At 58.4% G+C, this 24,769-nt stretch overlaps 1 protein-coding gene across 5 annotated transcripts in view; it reads left to right on the top strand.

The window, feature by feature from the left end:
• The window catches only part of MEGF8 (multiple EGF like domains 8), a 37,627-nt gene that overhangs the window by 6,528 nt on the left and 6,330 nt on the right, over positions 1-24,769 (top strand). For 2 of the 5 annotated variants that reach the window (XM_047709831.1, XM_047709832.1), the window contains 33 exons: positions 192-355; positions 611-817; positions 1,599-1,779; positions 1,861-1,949; positions 2,539-2,951; positions 3,391-3,539; positions 3,677-3,799; positions 5,479-5,633; positions 5,895-6,014; positions 6,378-6,522; positions 6,606-6,769; positions 8,788-8,988; positions 9,384-9,584; positions 10,000-10,236; positions 11,119-11,237; positions 11,327-11,458; positions 11,559-11,672; positions 12,112-12,360; positions 12,885-13,084; positions 13,419-13,629; positions 13,728-13,977; positions 14,523-14,655; positions 16,078-16,325; positions 16,405-16,515; positions 16,654-16,772; positions 17,344-17,551; positions 18,139-18,319; positions 18,800-18,963; positions 19,713-19,857; positions 21,281-21,512; positions 22,683-22,806; positions 22,918-23,131; positions 23,260-23,474. In XM_047709831.1, coding sequence (XP_047565787.1) covers positions 192-355; positions 611-817; positions 1,599-1,779; positions 1,861-1,949; positions 2,539-2,951; positions 3,391-3,539; positions 3,677-3,799; positions 5,479-5,633; positions 5,895-6,014; positions 6,378-6,522; positions 6,606-6,769; positions 8,788-8,988; positions 9,384-9,584; positions 10,000-10,236; positions 11,119-11,237; positions 11,327-11,458; positions 11,559-11,672; positions 12,112-12,360; positions 12,885-13,084; positions 13,419-13,629; positions 13,728-13,977; positions 14,523-14,655; positions 16,078-16,325; positions 16,405-16,515; positions 16,654-16,772; positions 17,344-17,551; positions 18,139-18,319; positions 18,800-18,963; positions 19,713-19,857; positions 21,281-21,512; positions 22,683-22,806; positions 22,918-23,131; positions 23,260-23,474 — 5,918 coding nt within the window. Of the gene's footprint in view, positions 1-191; positions 356-610; positions 818-1,598; positions 1,780-1,860; positions 1,950-2,538; positions 2,955-3,390; positions 3,540-3,676; positions 3,800-5,478; positions 5,634-5,894; positions 6,015-6,377; positions 6,523-6,605; positions 6,770-8,787; positions 8,989-9,383; positions 9,585-9,999; positions 10,237-11,118; positions 11,238-11,326; positions 11,459-11,558; positions 11,673-12,111; positions 12,361-12,884; positions 13,085-13,418; positions 13,630-13,727; positions 13,978-14,522; positions 14,656-16,077; positions 16,326-16,404; positions 16,516-16,653; positions 16,773-17,343; positions 17,552-18,138; positions 18,320-18,799; positions 18,964-19,712; positions 19,858-21,280; positions 21,513-22,682; positions 22,807-22,917; positions 23,132-23,259; positions 23,475-24,769 lie in introns of all 5 variants that reach the window. The other 3 variants (XM_047709830.1, XM_047709834.1, XM_047709833.1) reach the window with 2 other exon arrangements.

Here is a 24,769-nt window from a genome sequence, read left to right as displayed (position 1 = left end):
TCTGGCTGTCACTGCTCTGATCTCCCCGGGCTGTTGAGACCAGGGGGCCCCTCGAAGGCAGAGCTCAGGTCTGACCTATCTTCAGGCCTTCAACATCACCAGGCAGGCCTTGGTATTTTGGGGTGGGGTACATGGAGGCACGGGAAGAGGGTCCACATCTGAGCCCAGCACCCCCTACTCTCCCTGCCCAGCCCCAAGCACTCAGCACCGGATCCTGCTGGACTTCCTTTTCCTGGACACGGAATGCACTTACGACTACCTGTTCGTGTATGACGGGGACTCTCCCCGAGGGCCCCTGCTTGCCAGTCTGAGTGGGAGCACTCGGCCTCCACCCATCGAGGCCTCCTCAGGCAAGGTTGGTGGGGCTGGTTGGTGGGGGTCTCTGGCTGGAGGTCTGGGTGGAGTTTGGAGGAAGAGGGGTCGATACACAGAAGAAAACAAAAGAGGGGGAGGGGCAGAGACCCAGCAAGAGAGAGTTGGCAGCAAAGAAGGGTGGAGAGAGACCAAGAAAGGAGGCGGGGACGTGCCCGGTGGGGTGGGGATGGGAGCAGCCCACCCTCCCAGTCCAGTCCCCGGAGCCCCTGCAGCCGTGCCCACCTTGTGCCTGCAGATGCTGCTGCATCTCTTCAGCGATGCCAACTACAACCTTCTGGGCTTCAATGCCTCCTTCCGCTTCTCCCTGTGCCCTGGGGGCTGCAGCGGCCGAGGGCAGTGCAGGGCCCCTGGGGTATGCGCCTGCGAGCCTGGCTGGGGGGGCCCTGACTGCAGCCTGCAGGAGTGTTCAGCCTACTGCGGCAGCCATGGCACCTGCACCTCGGTGAGCCTGTCCCCAAGCTGTGTGTCCCCCGCCCCCAGGTGACCACACCTACTGCTCTATGTGCCCCTGCCTGAAACTCCCTGGCCCCTTCCAGGACAGCCATCCCCGCTTAGGACCCTGCTGTCACCCACAGGACTCCCCTCTCCTCCCAGACCCCACTCCCATCTGCCCTCCAGCCCCACCGCCTTCATCTGGGACCCCTCCTGTGCCTGCGTCCACCCTTCCTGCCTGTAACCTACCTTTCGCCGGTGAACCCACCTGCCTTCCCCTTGCCCGCCGGACTCCATCATCCCACCCAGTCACTTTTTCTGGCCTTGGGCCCGCAGCCCTGACTTCTGCCTGCTGACCACTGACCTTGTGCCTTAGCCGTGCACACCCAGCCTCGGGACTGGATCATATCTTGAGCCCTCCTGCCTTCACCTCCCCAGACTGAGGTCGTCCAGCCTAGGCTGACCTTGCCCTCATCGCTGCCTTCTCCTCCAGTCTCTCTTGCTGTCTGTCCTCATTTTCCTCTCCAGGGCCTTCTGTCTTTCCCATTCCCTTTTCTTGATGGTCTGTCTGCTTTTTCCTATCTCTCTGCTTCTCTCCGGTTGTGTCTCTATGTCCCTTTCTTCCTCTGTCTGTTGGCCTGTCTTCTTCCTGGCTGTTACTCCATTTCTCCTTTCCTGTCCACCTTTTTCCTTCTCCCTTTTGGTCCCGTGTCTCCCCCTGGCTTCGTCTCTCCTCCCCCTTTCTCTCTTTCTCTCTCCATCCCTGCCTTTGTGTTCCCATCCCCCTCCAGCCCCTGGGACCATGCCGCTGTGAGCCTGGCTTCCTGGGACGTGCCTGTGACCTGCACCTATGGGAGAACCAGGGGGCTGGCTGGTGGCACAACGTGAGTGCTGAGGACCCCGCCTTCTCAGCCCGGATCGGGGCGGCCGGTGCCTTCCTGTCCCCACCGGGGCTGCTGGCCGTTTTTGGAGGTGAGCTGATGGGGCACGCATCTGGGGTCTGGCGGCCTGGCAGCCTGTGGCCAGGGCCTGAGCCCTTCTGTCCCTCAACAGGCCAGGACCTCAATAGTGCCCTGGGGGACCTGGTCCTATACAACTTCTCTGCCAACACCTGGGAGCGCTGGGACCTGAGTCCTGCCCCGGTATGAATCCCCGCTGCCCCCCAACACCCAGGCTGCCTGACTCCCCACCCCGCTCAGAAGCGCCTGTCCACTCCAGCAGCCCCAGCTAGGGCCCCCTAGAGAGACCCCACCACCCCATACGCCTGCAGCCTTGCTGCTTGATATAGGCCCACATCGTCCTCCCAGTGCCGCTTTTCTGCGTTTGGCTTTCTTTTTGCTTCCTGTATCTCCTTTTTTGCATCTTACTCTTCTGTGAATCTCCTGTCTCTTTCTCTTGGTTTCTCTCTCCATTTTTGTTTCTGCCCATTGGTCTTCTGCTCTCTCTTGGTCTCTGTGTCTCTGCTGGGCTGTCTATCAGTCTGTCTCTCCCTCTGCTTTTCTCTGCCATCTCCCCTATCCCTATCCCCTATCCCTACCCCCCAGCCTCCTTTTTTTTTTTTTTTTTTAATTTGTTCTTCTTTGCTTGTGTCTATCTTGCTGGGTCTGTCTTCCTTTCTCTCTTTGTGTATCTCTGTTTTTCTCTGTGTCTCTGTCTCTACCTCTCTCTCTCTCTGGCTGGCTTTCTTGTCACTCTGTGTCACCATCCTGTCTCCCGGTCTCTTGCCCACAGGCTGCCCGGCACTCCCACGTGGCTGTGGCCTGGGCCGGCTCCCTGGTGCTCATGGGCGGCGAGCTGGCTGATGGCTCCCTCACCAGTGACGTGTGGGCCTTTAGCCCGCTGGGCGGGGGCCACTGGGAGCTCCTTGCACCACCTGCCTTGGGTTCCTCAGGGCCACCAGGCCTGGCAGGTCACGCAGCTGCCCTGGTGGACGATGTCTGGCTCTATGTGTCCGGTGGCCGCACGCAGCACGACCTCTTCTCCTCTGGCCTCTTCCGTTTCCGCCTCGATGGCACCAGTGGAGGCTACTGGGAGCAGGTGATTCCGGCCGGTGGGCGGCCCCCTGCCGCCACTGGCCACTCCATGGTGTTCCACGTGCCCTCACGCACCCTGCTGGTTCACGGTGGACACCGGCCCTCCACTGCCCGGTGAGTGACCTGCTCTGCAGGGCCAAGCCTGGCCTGGTCACCTGGGTCTTCAGTCTTTAGTGGTCTTTGCCCATTGATGGACTTTTGCAATCATCCAGGCCTTCCTTCCTTAGGTCATTCCCTAGTTCACTCGTTCTTTTATTTGCTCATCTGCTCACTGACTCTCTAACCCTTCATTCAGTCTCTTAGCCACTTACTTCCCGCATTCTTCCACCCATCTGTCCACTCATCTACACCCTGCTGGGTCAAGGCCAGCCCTGGCTAAATGATGTGCAGAACCCAGAGATGACCAGACCTGGGTCCTGTCCACTGGGAGGCGGGTGGGGACATAAACCCCATCACGCCAGTTTCACCCTGACCAATCATGGGGCTCTTGAGAGCCTGGAGAAGGGAGAGAAGCCCTTCCTGCCCTTAGGCCCTCCTCTGCCCCTCCCGATAGGTTCTCTGTGCGGGTGAATTCCACTGAGCTCTTTCATGTGGATCGGCGTGTGTGGACCACCCTGAAGGGCCGGGATGGGCTTCAGGGCCCGCGGGAGAGAGCCTTCCACACAGCCAGTGTCCTGGGGAACTACATGGTGGTCTATGGTGAGGAGGCTCCCTGGTCCCGCCTGCCTGCCTGCCTGCCTGTCAGGGCCCCACACCCACACTGAGCTGAGGCTCCCTGCCTGGGGGTCCCCATCTTTGCCAGGCTTGCCAGCTGTGCCCCTTTCCTCCTTTCCCAGGGGGCAACGTGCACACCCATTACCAGGAGGAGAAGTGCTATGAAGATGGCCTCTTCTTCTACCACCTTGGCTGTCATCAGTGGGTGTCGGGGGCCGAGCTTGCCCCCCCAGGAACCCCTGAGGGTGAGCGGCCCCCTCTGTTTTCCTGAGAGTCACACCTCTCTGACAGTGAATCTGGGCTTTGGGCAGGAACCATGTTGGTGCTCGTAGGGTGAGCCAGATGTCCTGTTGGAGCTGGGCTGCGGAGGCCAGCCCGTGCTGGGGGCAGCTTGGGGCCTCTGTTGCCATGGAGACGGGAGGCCGGCCCCAGAGCATTGGTCTAGGCTCCAGCCAGCTTTTGTCAGTTTCCAGCTGCCCCAGGGAACCGCCTATGTTTGACCTTTTCAAGGTCATAGAGTGGGCACGTGGCAGAACCAGGATGGCTGGCCCCAAGCAACCATCTGTACAAAAATATCATTTAATCTCTCTGTGCCTCAACTTGCCCATCTGTAAAACGGGAATGACAGTAGCACTTAAACCAGTGGGCTGTTGTGAGAGCAGTTGAGATGGCACGAAGAAGGAAGACTGCCTAGCCAAGGGCTCAGTATGTTGGTTTTATGAAGATGTCAGAATGCTGCCCCAGGGCCCGAGGGCTTGCCAAGAAGCGGGTGTGGAAGAACCTTTCAAACTCATTAAATCAGACTGCTTAGAGAATCAGAAGGAAGCCACAGGTCCTGAGCTCGGAAAGATACTTGTACACACAAACCGGGCATATCATTTCAGGGCGCTGTGGACGTCTAGGAGACCCATCTCCTCTCCCTCCTCCACTGGACAGAAGAGCAAGGACAGAGAAAGTCATAAGGAAGGGTCATTGACATTTAAGGGGTAGGCTGAGCGAAGGGTTCCCCATGGAACCCTGTTTGACCATCAGGAATAAAGCCTTGGCCTGGCATTCAAGGCCTTGAATCCAAGGCTCTTCTGTTGGTCACCGACCACTTACCCATCACTCAGGACTCTTAGTTCTGAGTGACAGGCTCCAACCCAACCAGCTTGAGCAAAACCAAGTTTCTTAGCTCACTTGAGTGACAGCTGGCTTCAGTCTGGCCTGGGTCTGGGAGCTCACAGGTTGGCATCAGCTGGTTCTCATTCAAGTTCGCTTCAGTCTGTGGCAGGTTTGTCTTTTGCAAATGGTCACCAGCAGCCCTGGGCCTATATACTACCCCTTTAAAAGGCCCAGAGGGAGGAAGCACATGCCTTTTCCCCCAAAATCGTAGGAATCGGGTCCTATTCCTGAATGAGTCCCTGACATGACGGGCCTGGGCTACACCCCAGTGCTGCTAGAGGCTGGGTTAGCTCAACTCGACCTGTGGACTGTGATGGGAGAGGGTGGTTTTCCAGAGGATGATCAAAGGCTGTCCCAGGATGGGAGGCTGGTGCCAGACAAAACCAGGTAAGAGTCTGGTGGCCTTGCCTCATGGCTCCCCGAGGGCAGAAAGATGGTCCATGTCTAGAGGAGGAAACCAAGATAAAGAGAAGTTGCATCTCTTGCTCAGTGCCACACAGGTAGTTGGACCCGTGATTTGAACCCAAGTAAGTGGTAGACCTAGGAATGGAAGCCAGGTTTTTCTGACAACGAAGATCAGGCCCTGTCATTAAAAGGTGTCCCGTGCAATGGTGTGGGGACATGTTCAGTTGAAGCAGGAAGTCGGGGGCTGGACTGGGGCATGAGAAAGTCGGGACAGTCCTCCGGGCAAGGGAGCCATGAGCTTGGGAGACTGGCTGGAGTCTCATGTCCTTGGGTTGGGGGGGTGTCTGTATTCTAGGCCGAGCAGCGCCTCCCAGTGGGCGGTACTCACATGTAGCAGCTGTGCTTGGTGGCAGCGTCCTGTTGGTGGCTGGGGGGTACAGTGGCCGGCCCCGTGGGGACTTGATGGCCTACAAGGTGCCTCCCTTTGTGTTCCAGGCGCCTGCTCCGGACGTGAGCACTGGGGTGATAGGGAGAGGGTGGCTGGTTGGGGTGGGGGGGGACGGGAAGGAGGCATGGTTCCCAGGGAGGAGGGAGCAAGTTGGGGTGGGTGCCTGGGAGAAGGACTGGGGGGTCCCTGGGGCTGAGGACAGAGTGCATAGGGGTCCTTAAGGTGTCAAGCAGTTGGGGTTCCCTGGGATCATCAAGGTGGGCATGAGGGAGCAGGCTCCCATCTGAGGAGCGCCCCCCCCCCCGCCCCCTGTGTCTCTGCAGTACCACTTAGACTATTGCTCCATGTACACGGACCACAGCGTCTGCTCCCGAGACCCTGAGTGCAGCTGGTGTCAGGGGGCCTGCCAAGCTGCACCACCTCCTGGGACTCCCTCTGGGGCTGTGAGTGACCATCCCAGTGCTCTTTCTCCTCGCACGGAGACTCGACCCTCAGTGTCTCCCTCTGTCGAAACCCAGTAGAGAAGGACTTTCTTCCATTTGGGAGGCTTGTTTTCACGGGAAGCTTGGCACTCCTGACCTCTGACCCCTGAACCTCTGGCCCCTCCTGATCCTTTTGAACTTAACGACCCTGCCTGCAGAGCCCCTAGGTCCTGTCCTCTCCATCTGTCTCATTCCAGTTCATTTTCAGTTCCCTTCTCCGATTGCCTGCCGCTTTCTACCCCGTGACTCCTGAACCTGCAGCACTTCCCAGGTCCCCGTGAAGCCCCCGTGGACAGTAACCCCTGTCCCCTCCCTTCCCTGCAGTGTCCAGCTGCCAGCTGCCTGGGCCTGGGCCGCCTTCTGGGTGACTGCCAGGCCTGCCTGGCCTTCAGCAGCCCCACAGCTCCTCCCCGGGGGCCCGGCGCCCTGGGCTGGTGTGTGCATAATGAAAGCTGCCTCCCCCGGCCTGGTGAGTATGCAAGGGCGGTGTGGGAGGGAGCAGTGTAGCACCCCACACTGACCGCCATTCCTGCCCTCCTCCTGTCCTCACAGAGCAGGCCCGCTGCCGAGGGGAGCAGATCTCGGGCACTGTGGGCTGGTGGGGGCCTGTGCCTGTCTTCGTCACATCCCTGGAGGCCTGCGTCACCCAGAGCTTCCTGCCTGGCCTGCATCTGCTCACTTTCCAGCAGCCGCCCAATGCCTCCCAGCCTGACAAGGTGGGGAGCCGGGGGATGGGGCCCAGTATGTGGTCCTGGGGTTTTCATTTTTCTTTCTTTTTTTTTTTTTTTAAAGATTTTATTTATTTATTTGACAGAGAGAGATCACAAATAGATGGAGAGGCAGGCAGAGAGAGAGAGAGGGAAGCAGGCTCCCTGCTGAGCAGAGAGCCCGATGCGGGGCTCGATCCCAGGACCCTGAGATCATGACCCGAGCCGAAGGCAGCGGCTTAACCCACTGAGCCACCCAGGCGCCCCTCATTTTTCAAATGGTTCTATACCAATCTTGTGGTTGCCTAATAAGCCTTTACATTCAAGGGTTTGATCTTCCTTATTGACCTCATAAGAGTTTTTTTAATTGAGCCACCCAGGTGCCCCATCATAAGAGTTTTTTTAATTGTGCTAAAACACACATCACATAAAATTTACCATCAGCAACATGAAGCACGCTCACAGTATTGTGAGATCATCACCTAGTTCCAGAACATGCTTGTTACCCCATAAAGAAACTCCAGATCCATTAAGTAATCCCTCTCTGTTCCCCCTCTCCCCCGGCCCCTGGCAACTGCTAACCTTTTAGTGATTTGTCGTTGGCAATCCGCTAACTCTGGATTTGCCAACTCTCGTATGTCGTGTAGCTGTCCCCAGCATCCCCCCAACTCGATGTCACCTGAGTCTCTCCAGAAGATCATCTGGGATTTCTTTTATATCCTTGTAGGTCTACTTATTCAGATACATGCACGTGTGACATTTAATTCTTTTTTTTTCTTTTTTTTTTTTAAAGATTTTATTTATTTATTTGACAGATAGAGATCGCAATAGGCAGAGAGGCAGGCAGAGAGAGAGGAGGAAGCAGGCTCCCTGCTGAGCAGAAAGCCCGATGTGGGGCTCGATCCCAGAATCCTGGGATCATGACCTGAGCCGAAGGCAGAGGCTTTAACCCACTGAGCCACCCAGGCCCCCCTAATTCTTTTTTTTTTAAAATATTTTATTTATTTATTTGACAGAGCGAGAGAGGGAACACACACGGGGGAATGGGAGAGGGAGAAGCAAGCTTCCCGCCAAGCAGGGAGCCCGATGTGGGGCTCGATCCCGGGACCCTGGGATCAGACCTGAGCTGAAGGCAGACACTTAACGACTGAGCCACCCAGGCACCCCTAATTATTATTATTTTTCTTCCCCAAAAAGTAATATTCCAGTTGCACTACACTGCCACTTCTATTTTTTAACATGTCCTGGCAAGCTTCTTAGGACTTAGGAAACACCCTCAATTTTTTTTTTTTTTTTTTTTTTACAGTTTTGTAATACTCCATTTAGATTCTAAAGCTCTAGTGCTATAGTTTCCTTAAGTAGTCCTTTGTTGACGAATACTTGGCTTATTCCATTCTTTTGCAATTATAAAATGATTATAAAATGCATGCTAATAAATCATGTAGTATGTCTGTCACTTTGAATGTTGGATCTGGATTCCCTTTTTTTGTTTTTTAAAAAACTCGTGTGCTGGTTTATTATTATATAACCAAGAACATGTTACATAGGGTGAGGTCTGGAAGGTTCGTGAGCAAAGGAGCTCTGTCCCCATATAGAGCTAGGGTCTGGGAGTTCACAGGAGCTAGGGTGTGACCCCCCTGCTGGCATGGGCTGGCATGGGCTGTGTTCACCAACTTGGAAATTTCTCTGAACCCTGTAGTTCAGGGACTTTTTAAAATAGCGTGGACTCTTAAGGGCTTTGGTAGAAAGTGGAAAGGTGGACTGTTGGGGAAGAAGCTCTTGAAAGGTCTGGGGTCCCGGAGTTTGATGAAGGAGGTGATGAGCGGGGGGCCGGGACCGTGCTATCTGTTGTCCAAGTTGGAGTCCTGACTCCGAGTGCCCCTGGCCTCGGTCTCTTGTTTGATGCAAGAGGGAAGGAAGTTGGGGTGCCTGATTTTTTCTGGTTCTGATGTTTGCCTGAGGGGCATGGCCACCGCGGGGCCACTCGGAGAGGCACTCACGCATATCTTCCTCCCCGGCGGGCCCAGGTCTTGATCGTCCGCAGTACAACCATCACCCTGACGCCCAGCCCAGAGACCGACGTGTCCCTGGTCTACCGTGGCTTCATCCACCCCCTGCTGCCCGGAGGGCCCGGAGGGGCGGGGGCTGAGGATGTAGCTGTGTGGGCCCGGGCCCAGCGTCTGCACATTGTGGCTCGGATGGCCCGGGGCCCTGACACGGAGAACATGGTGAGGGTGCCTGACCATTCGGGGGGCTGTTAGTTGCAAATATGGGGGGTGGGGTGTATGGTGCAGGGAGGGACTGGGGAGAAATCAGAGGCATGGGACATATCCTTAGTGGAGGGAGAGCCCTGGGGCTTTCAGTTATGAATGGAATTGGGAAGGAATTTTGAAGAAGGTGGGGAAAGTCTGAGTTACCAAGTCAAACGCCCCCCAAGGAGGTCATGGGTGATGGTAGTGGGGTTAGTTGAGGGTTCTCAGAGGTTCTTGGGGTCTAAGGAACTCTGAAGCCCTCTTCCTCTTCCCAGGATGGAGGTGAGGTGGGTTTGGGGCTCTTGGAGGTTTCAGGGGTTGGGTCAGCTGGAACGTTCTGACCCCCGTATCTGTCCCTCACCTGTACCCAGGAGGAGGTGGGGCGCTGGGTGGCTCAGCAGGAGAAGGAGACGAGGCGGCTGCAGCGCCCAGGGTCTGCTCGCCTCTTCCCGCTGCCTGGCCGGGGCCACAAGTATGCAGTGGAGATCCGGGGCCAGCTCAATGGCTCAGCGGGCCCTGGGCACAGCGAACTCACTCTGCTGTGGGACCGGACTGGCGTGCCAGGTGGCAGCGTGAGTACTTCTGCCCGGGCCTCAGACCCCCGGAGCTTTCTGAACCCCAGGCTGCAAATTCTAACTCTCCTGACCTAACCTCCTACTCCCTGACTCTTGACCTCTGGGCCTCACCTGGAGCCCTCCAGACACTGACCTTCAGACTCCAACCTGATCTCACATTCTGACCCCCTGCCCATATCTCTTACTCCTCTTGCTCTGACTTCTGCCCTCTGTGCTCCGCTCCCTCATCTGGATGCTCTCAAACCCCGATCCCCTTTTGTCTGCTCCTCCTAAATCCTGATTTTCCATATGCTTGAGTTCTTGACCTTGTCTCCAAACACTTAAGTGTTCAGCGCTCAACCCTGACCCCTACCCCGGTCCTCAGCTCCCGCCCTGGGTGGACCCCCGACCCTCATGTGAGCCCTTCCCCCAGGAGATCTCCTTCTTCTTCCTGGAGCCCTACCGCTCTTCAGCCTGTTCCTCCTACTCCTCCTGCCTGGGCTGCTTGGCAGACCAGGGCTGTGGCTGGTGCCTGAGCAGCGCCACCTGCCACCTACGCCAGAGTGGGGCCCACTGCGGGGACGATGGGGCCGGCGGGTCCCTGCTGGTGCTGGTGCCTGCCCTCTGCCCGCTCTGCGAGGAGCACCGAGACTGTCATGCCTGCACTCAGGTGCCTGCCAGGCCATGGAGGGGAGGTCTCAGGATCAAGGCAGTCGAATTAGGCGACCAGGGGTGGGGGCGGGGGTGAGCCCCTGGAATTGGCACCGGCATCCAAGGGGTCCCTTGGGTACAGTGGGGGGAGACAGGTGGGCCGTTGTCTTTGATCTGCAGGTGAGAGCCAGGTGGGTAGCAGAGGAGAGGGGCTAGAGAGTGGGCTCCTGGCAGTCAGGACTCTCCCAGTTGTAAGGGTGAGAAAACCCCAGTTAGCACCTCTTTACCGGAGGGGCCTTTATGGGCCCGGGCCCCAGAGCCCAGAGATAGGTCTTTAGGTGTGTAGTTCAGACAGCGTCTTTGGCATCCACCTTCTCCATCCTATATCCTCACTTCCCTTGGAGGTTCACTTCTTGGGAGAGGCAAGGGAACCACAAGGGCCCCAGACTTTCATCCCCCTCCTTAGCCCCTCCCCCAAGTCCCAAGTAAGAGAGAGCACCTTTCTGTCCCCACCCCCTCTTTCCCCCAGCTCAGCAGAAGTCCCAGAAGCAGGTTTCTGTCGGCTCAGGTCGGGTCTTGAGCCAGTTCTCAGAGCCATCTGGGAGACTAGGGTAGCGGGGTGGGAGTGTGGCCCTTTGCCTACCTCTGGGGCTTCAGGATCCATCAGCTGCAACTGGACCAGACACAGGGGTTCTGTTGCCCCAAAAGGGGGTGGGTGCTGGGAAGGTGGATCCCATGGATGCCATTGGCTGAAGGAGGAAGTCTGGAGAGACAGACAGCGGGGGAGGGAAGGGGGCTTGGAGGGGTGGTTTGTGGGGTGGAGCAGGTGAGGGAAGCAACTGCTTATGGATCCCAAGGTAGATGGCTAAGCTGGGCTCTAACTCCTTCTTTAATTCCCCAGGACCCCTTCTGCGAGTGGCATCAGAGCACCAGCCGCAAAGGGGATGCCGCGTGCACCCGGCGGGGCCGGAGTCGGGGTGCCCTGAAGAGCCCAGAGGAGTGTCCCCCACTCTGCAGCCAGTGAGCCACCTGGGCCCAGGGAGTGGGGATGTAGGGAGCTTGGGGGAGCTGGTGCACAGTTTGACCCTGCCCCTGCTCCCCACCCCCAGGCGCCTGACCTGTGACGACTGTCTTGCCAACTCCAGCCAGTGCGCCTGGTGCCAGTCCACGCACACCTGTTTCTTGTTCGCAGCCTACCTGGCCCGCTACCCGCATGGGGGCTGCCGCGGCTGGGATGACAGGTGTGGTCTGGGCAGGGGGGTGAGGCTCACAGAGAGAAGGGCAGGGCGCGGGGGGGGGGGTAGGGCGTGGACACCCCCACCCACGCCTGTCGCCCCACAGTGTGCACTCGGAGCCTCGGTGCCGGAGCTGTGACCGCTTCCTGACCTGCCACGAGTGTCTGCAGAGCCACGAGTGTGGCTGGTGTGGCAACGAGGACAACCCCACGCTGGGCCGGTGAGGCCGGGACCACAAGGCCGGAGGGCTGGTGTGTGGGCAGGGTGTGGGGCTCTCTCCTGCTCTGATTCTAACGGCCGATTGTCTCTGTTTCTTCCCTTTCCCTCTCTCTTCTCCATCTCCACCCTCTCTCTGTCTCTGTGACTGGTTTCTTCTCATCTTTCCTCCTTGTCTTTCTGTTTCTGTCTTTCCTTCTCTCTCCCATTAACCATTTTCCTGTGTGTCTCTCCCATCCCCTGTTTGCTTGTTACAATTCCTCCTGTCTGACTCCTCTGGGTTTCCCTCTCTCCTTCATTTTTGCTATGTCTTTCTGTCCATATTCATATGTCTGTTTCTCTCTCTCTGATTGGTCCCTTTCTGTCTGTCTCGATCTCTCGATTCTTTATCATCTCCCCATTCCCACCCTCTCCTCCGTCCCCACCCCTTCCCACCCCCCCAGCTGCCTCCAGGGAGACTTCTCAGGGCCACTGGGTGGGGGAAACTGCTCCCTGTGGGTGGGGGAGGGCCTGGGGCTGTCGGTGGCCCTCCCTGCCCGCTGGGCGTATGCCCGCTGTCCCGATGTGGATGAGTGTCGCCTGGGCCTGGCACGGTGCCACCTGCGGGCAAGCTGCCTGAATACACCCCTCAGCTACGAGTGTCACTGCCAGCGAGGCTACCAGGGTGATGGTGTCACCTACTGCAACCGCACGTGAGCGGGGAGGGGTTTCCATGGAGATGTCGCCCTGGGGCTGGGGCACGTGTAGATGGAGGGAGGAAGCCATTGCGGTGCTGGGGTGCCTCCCTGGGGAACCAGCATCCCCATGAGCCAGGGGGCTTTACCTTGTGGGTTAGGCCCTCCCCTCATTAGAGTGACAGGGTCCCCAGTGCAACACTAGTTACTGTGGAGATGGGTCACCCCTGGACTGCGGGCCATAGTCTTCTGCGTTGCCATGGAGATGGAGGAGGACCGAGTTGAAAGGGATTTTCACAGAGAGCAGATTCCTGGTGGTTACCATATGTGGTTACCATAGAGACGGGATATGTGGTTACCATAGAGACAGGAGTTACCACGTGGGACACCCACAGAGTCTGGGACGTGTGGCAGCGGGGAGAACAGGCGATGGCCTGGGTTGGCATTGCTGTGGAGAGGAGGTGGTGGACTGGGGTGGGAGGTGGGTGTGCCTTGGGTACTCCGGCCCCAGCTAGCCTTGCCTTCCCCTGCCATGCCCTCAGGTGCCTGGAAGACTGTGGCCATGGTGTGTGTAGCGGTCCTCCTGACTTCATCTGCGTGTGTGACCTGGGCTGGACGTCGGACCTGCCCCCGCCCACACCTGCCCCGGGACCGCCTGCGCCCCGCTGCTCCCGGGACTGTGGCTGCAATTTCCACAGCCACTGCCGCAGGCGGGGGCCTGGCTTCTGTGATGAGTGCCAGGGTGAGCGGCCTCCTCCCCGACTCCCGGGGCTGGCCTCAGGGACCCTCCTCAGGGCTCTAGTGTCCTTCCTCTGCCTGGGCGACTGGGTCCCCCAACCCAGCTAGCGCTCCCCCTGCCCCATGGTCTGCTCCAGACCCCACAGGTTTCAGTGCCACCCATGTCTTTGGTGGGGGCTTGGTCTCCCCTCTGGAGGTGTGCAATACCTCCCCAGTCTCGGTTCCCCTGGTCACCGTGGTCTGGAGCAGCTGTGCGGGGTCAGGGATCGGCTGAGCATTGTATGGCTCCTCCTGCCCTTGGCCTGACTCCGTGTCCTACCTACCCGGGGCCTCCACAGACTGGACGTGGGGGGAGCGCTGCGAGCGGTGCCGGCCCGGCAGCTTTGGCAATGCCACGGGCTCGGGCGGCTGCCGGCCGTGCCAGTGCAATGGGCATGGAGACCCGCGCCGTGGCCACTGTGACAACCTCAGCGGGCTCTGCTTCTGCCAGGACCACACTGAAGGTGCCCACTGCCAGCTCTGCTCCCCTGGCTACTACGGGGACCCCCGGTGAGCCAGGGGCCCACCAGGAGGGCCAGGGGAGGGTTAGGGACAGGATGGGACAGGGCGGGACCAGTCTGACGCTCTTGCTCTCTCCATCTACCCAGGGCTGGTGGCTCCTGTTTCCGGGAGTGTGGGGGTCGTGCCCTCCTCACCAACGTGTCCTCAGTGGCCCTGGGCTCACGTCGGGTTGGGGGGCTGCTGCCTCCAGGGGGCGGGGCAGCGAGAGCCGGGCCGGGCCTGTCCTACTGTGTGTGGGTTGTCTCGGCCACCGAGTTGCTGCAGCCCTGTGCCCCCGGGACCCTGTGTCCCCCACTTACCCTCACCTTCTCCCCCGACAGCAGCACCCCCTGCACAGTGAGTACCGAGGGCACCAGGGTTCAGGCCCATGTCTCCCCTGCCCAGTCCAAATCCGCAGACAGACCCTGACCCCTCATCCCTGTTCCTTTATTCTCCAAACCTTAAGCTGTCTTCTTCAGATCAAAGACCTTCATTCCGGAGCCCCCAGACCCTCCCGTTCCCCAGATCACCTGTTTCGTGGGCCTCCCACGCCCCAGTCCAGGCGTGGTTGGTATTTGCACTGTGTGGGTCAACTCTGACCGGTAGGTCGTGGCTGCCAGGAGCTATGTGTTGAGAGAGAGGCTCTGTGCGAGAGTGCTTGGTCCCTGAGCTGTGTCTGCTGTGAACACAGGAGGAGGATGGTGGCCACAGTGTGACTCTCTGTTCAGAAGTTTCAGGCGGCCCATTTTCCTGGGCTCAGAGTGTCTTCCCCTCTTGAGCTCCTCCTCCTCCTCTTCCTCCTCCTCTTCCTCCTCCTCTTCCTCCTCCTCCTGGACCCCACACATCCTTCTTCCTCACCCTTACCGTCCCCTGAACCTTCATTCTGTGCCTTCCACCTCCAGCTGAGCTACGTCCTGGCCTTTGATGGATTCCCGCGCTTCCTGGACACTGGCGTCGTGCAATCTGACCGCAGCCTCATTGCTGCCTTCTGCGGCCAGAGGCGGGACAGGCCCCTCACTGTGCAGGCCCTGTCGGGTACGGGGTCTGGGGAAAGTGGGACCCTGTCCGAGGCTGCGTAGCCCTTGCCCCTTACACTGTCCCCCAAGGTGGGCTCAAGGCCCAGCCTGACTCTGCCCCTGACTCGCTGGCTGATGCGGGCCCTTGTCACATCTGGGTGGCAGAGAGGATTGCCCTGGCTGGGCTGCCTGTCTGGGGAGAAGGGCTGAGCGGGACAAGTCTCTGGGGGACACAGAATGTAGTGTGTGAAAGCCCTTGCCCCCTTCTCAGCCTGGTGGTTCTCAGCCAGGAGGGATTTTGCCCCTTGGGCCCTTTGGCTCTGTCCTGAGTGCTCCTGCCATGTCATGGGCAGGGGCCAGAGGTGCTGCTCTGCACTCCGCAGTGCCCCAGACACACCACAGCTGAGACTCACCAGGCCTCATGGCGTTGGCAGTGCTGAGGGTTTGGGAAACTGGCTCCGGCTGAGCGAATTGCTATAGAAATGATTCATTACTTGGGGCAGTTGAGGCGCCCAAGATTGGAAATGTTTCTGTTTGCCTCGTAGTTGAGCGAGATCTCCAAGGCTGGGGCAGGTAGTTGGCCGGCTTGGGATCGCGTGCCACCCCAGCCCCCTCCCCAGGGAGCAGCTAGGACCATGGGGCCCTCGATTTCATGTCATTCAGCCGTTGGGAGTACCCCCAGTGAGGCATGCCTGAGCTGGGTGCCGGGGGGTTCAGCAGGGAACAAGGGGACGCAGGCCCTGCCTTCAGGGACCCACGGCAGGGGTGGGGTGCAGTGGGGGACAGACAGCACTGAACAAATTACAGTCAGAACAGGGACACCTCTGCTAAGGAACAGAGGAAGTGGGAAGGAGCAGCCACCTGGCCGGTCTGGGGAGTTGGGGAGGGCTTTTTTGCAGAGGGATATTTTCCTGGAGGTCTGAAGGGGTCCTTGTGTGCCGGGGGGTGGGGGGGTGACTTCTCCAGGCCAGAAGAGCAGTGGGTGCCCAGGCCCTGAGAGGCTGGAAGGGGGCCTGCTGTGCTGGAGTGCTTAGGGCTGGGACAGTGGGAGGTCTTGAGGTCAGAGGGCCTAGAGCCCCCCTCCAACATCATTTTAATGAGGTCGTATATGCATATGCTCTATCTAATTCCTGCCCCCTTCCCCACTGCTAATCTCTTTGTAGGGAGACCCAGTTTTATGTCTGAGCTGTAGGGAGCTGTGCAGGGTTTCCAGCTTGGTTTCGAGCTGCCGGCAATGGGATTGGGATCAGAATTTGATGGGTTGGGTGAGGGAGAGGGTGTGCAGCGTGTGGGGGAACAGTGAAGCATGGCACTCATCCTAAATGATAAGGAGTGCCTTGCTGCCCTGCCCGGTGACACCAGATTCTCTCTAACCCCGGGGATAGAGTCGTGTTCTGGAGCCCGGCCCGGCCACAAGCCTCTGGCCCCTCTCCCTGCACAGGGTTGCTGGTGCTGCACTGGGAGGCCAATGGCTCCTCATCGTGGGGCTTCAACGCTTCCGTGGGCTCTGCCCGCTGCGGGTCGGGGGGCCCTGGGAGCTGCCCGGTCCCCCAGGAGTGTGTGCCCCAGGACGGAGCTGCTGGTACCGGCCTCTGCCGATGTCCCCAGGGCTGGGCTGGCCCCCACTGCCGCATGGCTTTGTGTCCTGAGAACTGTAATGCCCACAGTGGGGCAGGGACTTGTAACCAGGTATGAGGGGGAATGGGCAAGCCACAGGGGGCGGGGGTGGTACGCCGGCTCCCCTGAGCCTCCTTCTGCTATTCCCCAGAGCCTCGGTGTTTGCATCTGTGCGGAGGGCTTTGGGGGCCCCGACTGTGGCACAAAGCTGGACGGTGGGCAGCTGGTCTGGGAGACTCTCATGGACAGCCGCCTCTCAGCCGTGAGTCGTGGGTGCCACTGCATGGAGGTGCCATGCTGCCCGCCTCCTGGATGGTTCTCCCCTTCCCTCCATCCCTGGGACCACCCCTCAGCCCCGACTCCCAGCCTGATCCCACGTGTCCCCCACCACCGCCCCCAGGACACTGCCAGCCGATTCCTACACCGCCTGGGGCACACCATGGTTGAGGGACCTGAGGCCACCTTGTGGATGTTTGGGGGCCTCGGCCTGCCCCAGGGGCTGCTGGGAAACCTGTACAGGTGAGGACAGCCTCCGGAGGGGGTGGGGGGATGCCTGAATGAGAGGAGGTCACCTCGGGAGATGCTGACACGTGTGTCACATAAGAGTTCCCTCAGGGGTAAAAAAAAAACAAAACCAAAAAAACTGGTGTTAACAAAAACCTCTAGGGGCGCCAGGTGGCTCAGTTCGTTGGGCATCTGCTTTTGGCTCAGGTCATGATCCCAGGGTCTTAGGATCAAGCCCCAAATGGGGCTCCCTGTTCAGTGGGGAGTCTGCTTCTCCCTCTGCCCCCGCACTGCTCATGTGTGCACTCTCTCTGTCATGCGCTTTTCCTCAAATAAGTAGATAAAATATTAAAACAGCAACAAAAACAAAATCCTCTACAGGTGAAAGACACCCAGAAGATGCTGGGACGCCTGTCACAGGAGGCTCACCCTTATTTGGGCGGTTGCCACCCCAGGGGAGGGATGTAAGATGGTTGTCAAAGGAGGGGCACCCTAGGGGATTTGGGGATATGTCTGGAGTGAGGTGACCCCAGGTCATGCTGGGATGACTGTATGGTGAGCTTCCTTTTCCGCCCCTTGGTGCCAGGTACTCAGTGAGCGAGCGGCGGTGGACACAGATGTTGGCGGGAGCCGAGGATGGGGGCCCGGGACCCTCACCCCGCTCCTTCCACGCGGCTGCCTACGTGTCTGCTGGGCGCGGTGCCATGTACCTTCTGGGGGGACTCACAGCTGGGGGTGTCACTCGTGACTTCTGGGTGCTCAACCTCACCACCCTGCAGTGGCGGCAGGAGAAGGTGAGCCCCTCTCCCTTCCCCAAGCGTGCCCCCCCCCCCCCGCAAGCCATCTCTAGCAGGGCTCACCAGAGCACTCCTGCCCATCTCAACCCCAGGGGATGCAGCTTCCCCCTCCACCCTCCTGTCTGCCCATCCCCCCTGCCCCCAGTCCCCACTGCACCGGGTCTCCAGTGTGAGTCCAAGAGTTGAATCTCGTTGGCTGTCCTGGGTCACCCTGTAGTTCCAAGCCAGCCTTGGCCAAGTGGATGGGATAGTGTTGTCCGCTCAGCTGGGATGCATGCGCTGTGGTGGGGGGGTATAGTCAGCCCCATGTGGCCAGTGACAGCAGAAGAGCCAGGGCTTCCCAAAGGAACACCGGGCTCCCTCTCCCTATATCGGTGACATTGAGCAGGCAGAAAAGGCAAGGGGGCCTACCGCACCCCTGCTGGGACCATGGCGAGTTAGAAGCTTGGGGTCTGACAGCTTCGGGCAGCTCGCTACCTCCTTATCAGTTGAAGGGGAGTGTGGGGAGTTCCGAGTCTTGTTTCCGCCTGGAAGCTGAGCCCTAACCTCCAGCTCCTTGGTGACCTCTGCCCTTTATCCTCCAGGTGCCCCAGACCGTGGAGCTGCCAGCGGTGGCTGGTCACACCCTCACTGCCCGCCGAGGCCTGTCTCTGCTCCTGGTGGGTGGGTACTCCCCCGAAAATGGCTTCAACCAGCAGCTGTTCGAGTACCAGCTGGTGACTGGCACCTGGGTGTCCGGAGCCCAGAGCGGGACACCCCCTACGGGTAAGGCTGGGGACAAGGAGGGGATAGCACCTTGAATGCCAGGCCATCCGGGGCTTTGTGGAGGCTCTCTGTCCCCTGCCATACCCTGTGGTCCCTGCCCCTTAGACCTTGTTATGTCCCCGTCTTTCCCCCACACCCACCCAGGTTCTCAGACCCACTCTTGGGAAGTTCAGTTTCCCACAAGAGGCAGCCCACCGCCTGCCCAGTGACAGTGGGTCTCTGCATTCCTCTCTTAGGTCCTAGATCCCTGCCCCTCAGGCATTCCCCCTCTCTCTTCTTTGCTCACTGTATCCCCCCAGGACATGCAGGTCACCCTATCTCTCCCTCTTCTCTTGCTGGGAATCGCAAGTGCTGGTCCTTTTGAACCGAAGCAGCTCCTGCCTGGTGTGGGAGCCTAGGAAGAAGGGGAACCTAGGAAAGTGGGAGGGCAATCCTAATTACCAGCCCTCCCCACACCGTCTGCTCACTTGTGCTCCCCAGGTCTCTACGGTCATTCTGCGGTGTACCACGAGGCCACTGACTCCCTCTATGTGTTTGGGGGTTTCCGCTTCCACGTGGAGCTGGCTGCCCCATCCCCTGAGCTCTACTCTCTGCACTGTCCCGATCGCACCTGGAGCCTGCTGGCCCCTTCCCAGGGGGCAAAGGTCAGGAAAAGAGGCATACACAGCTTGATCAAGAGGGCAGGAAGGGCCACCCCCCCAACCCAGTGCCCCAGGGACTGACTCAACCCTGGACTGCTAGTCCCCTCCTTTACAGTCCCCTAGACTCAACTGTGCCCCCACCACATCTCCCCTTCTTCCATCACTTACTTGGAGGGAAGCATCCTAGAGCAGGAGGTCAGAGGCCTTGCTTCTGCCCCAGCTCTGCCCCACTGTTGGTGTGGCCCTCCACTTCCCAGCTTCCCCTTCTGTAAAACCTGGGACTGATGCTTCTTGTGGGGGCCGCCTTCAAGGCCAGAGGAGATAGTGGGTGGGAGTACGTGGTCCCCGGATGTGCTGGTTAGAGATGATTGAGTGTTCCATCTGCGAACATATTTCTAAGGCCTTTTGGGGACTGGACTATAAGGGAGGCCTGAGCCTTACTCCCTGGATGTCCTCAGCCCAGCTGGCCAGGTCACACGAGAAATGTGGGATTCATCTCAAGCAGCCTGGGTCAGGTTCCTGGGGGAACAGCACAGGGCATGGGGGTTCCAGGAGTTTGAGGTAGGGAGCTGGCCCTGGGGGCTGCTCTGAAGAATGAAGGAGGTCTTCTGGAGGAAGGAGCTGAGATTTGAGGGAGGTTGGGTTGGGTAGGGCTGATGGGGGCTGAGGTGTGGGAGGGTGGTGGGTGGGCTGATTGGTGAGTAGAGGAGTGTGGGCTCTGACCGGCCATTTTGCTGGTGTCTCCCCAACAGCCCCGCCCCCGACTTTTCCATGCCTCAGCCCTGCTGGGGGACACCATGGTGGTCCTTGGGGGGCGCTCAGAACCCGATGAGTTCAGCAGCGACATTCTGCTCTACCAGGTCAACTGCAATGCCTGGCTCCTGCCTGACCTGACCCGTAAGTCCAGTGCCCCCCCCCAGCGGGCCCCCGGGATGTCCCGCAGGAGCCCTGGCCCTGTCCTAGGACCCCACTCATCCGGAGTCCCTCTGGCCCCGTTAGACCCCCCCAGCAAAGCTGCTTAACTCTCTGTTATCTAAATACCCACAGAGATGCCTGTCTTCCTTTTCTTTTCTTGGGAAGTTTATTTATTGTTTTGATTATAAAAGTAGTAATAGGGGCATCTGGGTGGCTCAGTCGGTTAAGCATCTGCCTTACTCTCAGGTTATGACCCCTGGAGATGACCCCTGAGAGACCCTGAGGGTCCTGGGATCGAACCCTGCATCAGAGCCCCGATCAGCTCCCTGCTCAATGGGGAGTCTGATTCTCCCTCTACTGCTCCCCCTGCTTGTGTTCCTTCTCTGTCAAATAAATAAATAAAATCTTAAAAAAAAAAAAAGTAATAACAGTCATTGTATATAATTGGTGAAATAAAAAGGAAAAAATCCTCATGATCCCACTTTCTGGAGACACCCCTGTTATACGTGGGGGTGTTTCTTTCCAGTCTGTTGTTGAGAGGCCAGAAAGGGGCTTGGACCTTGTCTTTTTTGCTTCCCAGCGTGACTGTGTACGCCTCTGGGCCTTTTCTGTTTTGGTTCTCTCTCTGGCCCTCGGTCTCTAATTCCCTTTTGCTCTTAATCTATCTTGTTAAATGCTCTGTGACTTTTTCTTTCTTTATTTTCCCCTGGAGCATTTTAAAAATTTTTGTTTAATTTTTAAGAAGATTTCATTTATTTTTTTTTGAGAGAGCGTGAGAAAGCACTCTCTCTAAAAAAAAATAAATGAAATCTTCTTAAAATTAAAAAAAAAAATGCTCCAGGGGAAAATAAAGAAATAAATTTTTAAAAAAAATTTTTAAGAAGATTTCATTTATTTTTTTGAGAAAGAGTGAGAAAGAAACTAGGGGGAGCACCAAAGGGAGAGGCAGGCTCCCCACTGAGCAGGGAGCCTGATGCGGGGCTTGATCCCAGGACCCTGGGATCATGACCTGAGTGAAGGCAGAGGCTTAACCCACTGAGCCACCAAGACACCCCCTTTTCTGGAGGATTTTACAGACTTGAGGTGAAATTCACATAAGAAAAGGAACAGTTGTGAAATTGACGATGCAGTGGCATTTGGCGCCTTCCCCACGTGCAACCTCCTCTGTTAGGTTCCAAAAGCTTGCTCCCTTTCCTTATTCCATTCTTTACACTTCCTTTTCCTGTTTGTCTCTCACTCTCTTTTCTTGCCATCTGTGTTCTCTTGCCCTGTCTGGCCTTATGTATCTTCTCCGTCTGTCCATCTCTGCGGTCCTCAGTCCATTGCCCTGCTCGGTGTTCCTCTCTGACCAGCCTCTTCGTGGGGCTCTCTTCCCTAAGTCTCTGAACAGTCTGTCTTTTCCCAGGCCCAGCCTCCGTGGGGGCCCCAATGGAGGAGTCCGTGGCCCATGCTGTGGCGGCGGTAGGGGGCCGTCTGTACCTCTCAGGGGGCTTTGGGGGCATGGCCTTGGGCCGCCTGCTGGCCCTGACCTTGCCCCCTGACCCTTGCCGCCTGCTGCCCTCACCCGAAGCTTGTAACCAGTCTGAGGCCTGCACCTGGTGCCACGGGGCCTGCTTGTCTGGGGACCAGGCTCATAGGTAACTGTGGTGACCAAATAGCACATGGTGGGCAGTACCCGTGCCCCCCGAAGGGGGTTCTGTGCTAGGCCAGGCTTGCTGTGTGCGGGGGTGCTCAGGAGTGTACTGTCCAGGCAGGACCCTAGCTCACATGGGAGAATGGACAACCACATCACAGGCAGGGTCAGGCTGGGGGACCCTTGAGTGAGAAGCCCTGCTTGTGGGCTGGGGTATCATCCAAGAATGTTTCCTGGAGGAGCTGGGACCGAACCGGGTCCTGAATGACTCACTAGAGTTTAGACCAGCAAAGGTTCGGAAGCGGGGCTGTGCCCGGTGTATTTTAGGGACCATCTATGCCGGGGGAACATGAGACTAGAGCAGTGCGTGGGGGCAGCTCAGAAAGGGCTCCCGGAGCCTGGCTATGGTGCTGGGCTTCTGTTGTTTGGGAAGCCAGACATCTCAGGAAGCTGAAAGGGCTGACCTTGGTTCAGCATAAACTCTTTGGGCTACGTGATTATCCTGAACCGGTATGAAGCCACTAATGGCCTTGGCTTGTCCCATTAAATGTCACTGTTTTTGCTTCTGAATTATTAAAGGCTTTGATTTATGAGGTGCTCCCCCAGATTCCACTAGGAGTGTTATGTAACAGTGGATACACCCACTGCTTTTCTAAAATCTGGAAAGTTCTGAAATGTGTGCCTTCAGGGATTTGGGGTAAGGGATTATGAACCTCCACTGTGGGTGATGGGGAGCCAGGAAAGGTTTGAGCAGGGGAGGGCAGTGGCAGGCCTGGGCAGAAAGCCCTCGGGCTGTTGGGAAGGAGCCAGTGGTGAGGGGAGCCTGTGGAGACCTGGGAGGCGAGAGATGAGGAGGAGGAGGAGGCTGGAGAAGAGGCCTGAACTGGGCAAGGGGCTGCAGGAGTGGTGAGTGGGGGACACCTTGGTGGCTGGAGGGGCAGGGAGTGTATGATATTGTCTGGTATCTCTGGCCAGAGTGGCAGGGGGATGGAAGACCACCGCCAAGTGGGGTGGGGGAGAACAGGTTGGGGAGGCCTGGGCTAAGACCAGTCCAGGATACATGTGGGGGCGCCCTGTGGGACGATGTCCAGGAGGCACCGGGAAGAGACAAGGGTAGGTGGAGGAGGGATGGGGTCTGGTTGGGTGTGCTGAGCCAGGCCTCATGCCTCCCCAGGCTGGGTTGCGGGGGCCCCCCATGCTCCCCCATGCCTCGCTCCCCCGAGGAATGTCGACGTCTCCGGACCTGTAGCGAGTGCCTGGCCCGCCATCCCCGGACCCTTCAGCCTGGAGATGGAGAGGTGAAGGGGGGTGGTCTCAGGGATTTCAGCTGGGGTTGGGTGGGAAGAGCCAGGTCAGAAGGGGTGCCAGGGACCCTGAGGACCCCAGTGAGCCCATGTTGCCCCCTCCAGGCATCCGCCCCCCGCTGTAAGTGGTGTACCAACTGCCCGGAGGGCGCCTGCATCGGCCGGAACGGGTCCTGCACCTCGGAGAATGACTGTCGGATCAACCAGCGAGAGGTGTTCTGGGCCGGGAACTGCTCCGAGGCGGTGTGCGGGGCGGCAGACTGTGAGCAGTGCACCCGAGAGGGCAAGTGCATGTGGACAAGGCAGTTCAAGAGGACAGGTAAGGCTGGCTAACTCCCCACAAGGACAGGCTGGGGTCCTAGCCTTTGGGGGCCCAAGGAAGGGCAGAGCCGGGGAGAGAGGCCGGTGGCCTGAACGGGGCTCTGACTCCTGTGCCCTCAAACCCAGGGGAGACTCGCCGCATCCTCTCAGTGCAGCCCACATACGACTGGACGTGCTTTAGCCACTCCCTGCTGAACGTGTCCCCAATGCCGGTGGAGTCGTCGCCCCCGCTCCCCTGCCCCACCCCCTGTCATCTCCTGCCCAACTGCACATCCTGCCTGGACTCCAAGGGTGCGGATGGGGGCTGGCAGCACTGCGTGTGGAGCAGCAGCCTGCAGCAGGTACCCCTGCCTGTCCCCCCGTGCCTCTGCCCTGCTTCCTTCTCCGCCTCCCTGGCTGTGGCCCTCTGTGGTGCTTCCTCTGCCCTCCTCCTTCCTTGCCTCTCCTCTCCCACCAGCACCTCCTCCTTCCCTCCTGGCCTCTTGAGTCTCCCTGTCGTATCTGCTCAGACACCACCTCCTTCCGGACCCTGCAGCTGGGTTCATGGTCCCCTCCATCCTTCCTGTGACCACTAATGCCGTCCCGCCTCTCCCTCCCCAACCTCCACGCTTGCCTTCTCTGTCCCTTTCTCTGCTTTTGGAACTTTGGGTTGTAAGAAACAGAGACCCCCTCAGTTTTATTACACAGAATTGGGGGAGGAAGTCCTGCAGCTCTGACCTTCTGGAGCCCTGGGGTCTCTAATCTCAGCCGTTCTCCATTGTCCGCTTTCTGCCCCCAAGTTCTGCCCAGTGGGAGGATCCCAGCCTCCACGCTGTGGGACACACCCAGCAGGTCATCAGGGCCAGGTGGGCAGTGCTCCCCCTGGAGGTTCTCTGTGTGACCCCTCCAGTGTGGGTCTCTAACCCATTGAGGCCTCATCCCCAAGTCTGGGGTCCTTGTGGTGATACGGGTTCTCCCCAAATAGCATCAGGATGCCCGTCATCCATCTCTGTGGGCACTCCCGGGCCCAGAAGTCGATGCCAGGGAGCCTGCTGGCTGGTACATCCTGCCCACCCAGCCCATCAGCGAGGCGGGAGCCTCCAGGGCTGTGCTGGTGCTACACGTGGCAGGGAGGTCACTTCTGTCAGGGCTTTGGACTTCCATGCCGTCTGCCAGCTCTGGAGTGTTGGCTCGGCTTCTCACAATCCCGACAGCACAGACTGGACAAAACAGATGCACAGAGCAGCCCCGAGAGGCGTGGACTCAAGGGCTGCTGTTACTTTAACCCCCGGCAGTCATTCTTTTGAATGACTTTGGCTTCAGAGCCTGGGATGGGCAATAGAGTGCTCCCTTCCCTGGCTTCTTTTCACCAAGTTCTTTTCTTTTCTTTTCTTTTTTTTTTTTTTAAAGATTTTATTTATTTATTCATGAGAGATAGAGAGAGAAAGGTAGAGGGAGAAGCAGGCTCCCCACTGAGCAGGGAACCTGATGCGAGACTCGATCCCAGGACCCTAGGACCATGACCTGAGCAAAGTCAGATGCTCAACCATCCAAGTCACCCAGGTGCCCTCTTCACCAAGTTCTTTTTTTTTTTTTTTTTAAAGATTTTATTTATTTGACAGACAAAGATCACAAGTAGGCAGAGAGGCAGGCAGAG

This window comes from Lutra lutra, chromosome 17, assembly GCF_902655055.1.
Source record: "Lutra lutra chromosome 17, mLutLut1.2, whole genome shotgun sequence".
NCBI classification, from domain to species: Eukaryota; Metazoa; Chordata; class Mammalia; order Carnivora; family Mustelidae; genus Lutra; species Lutra lutra.
Note: the sequence above shows the minus strand (reverse complement) of the source record. Positions and strands in the feature narration are given on the sequence as shown.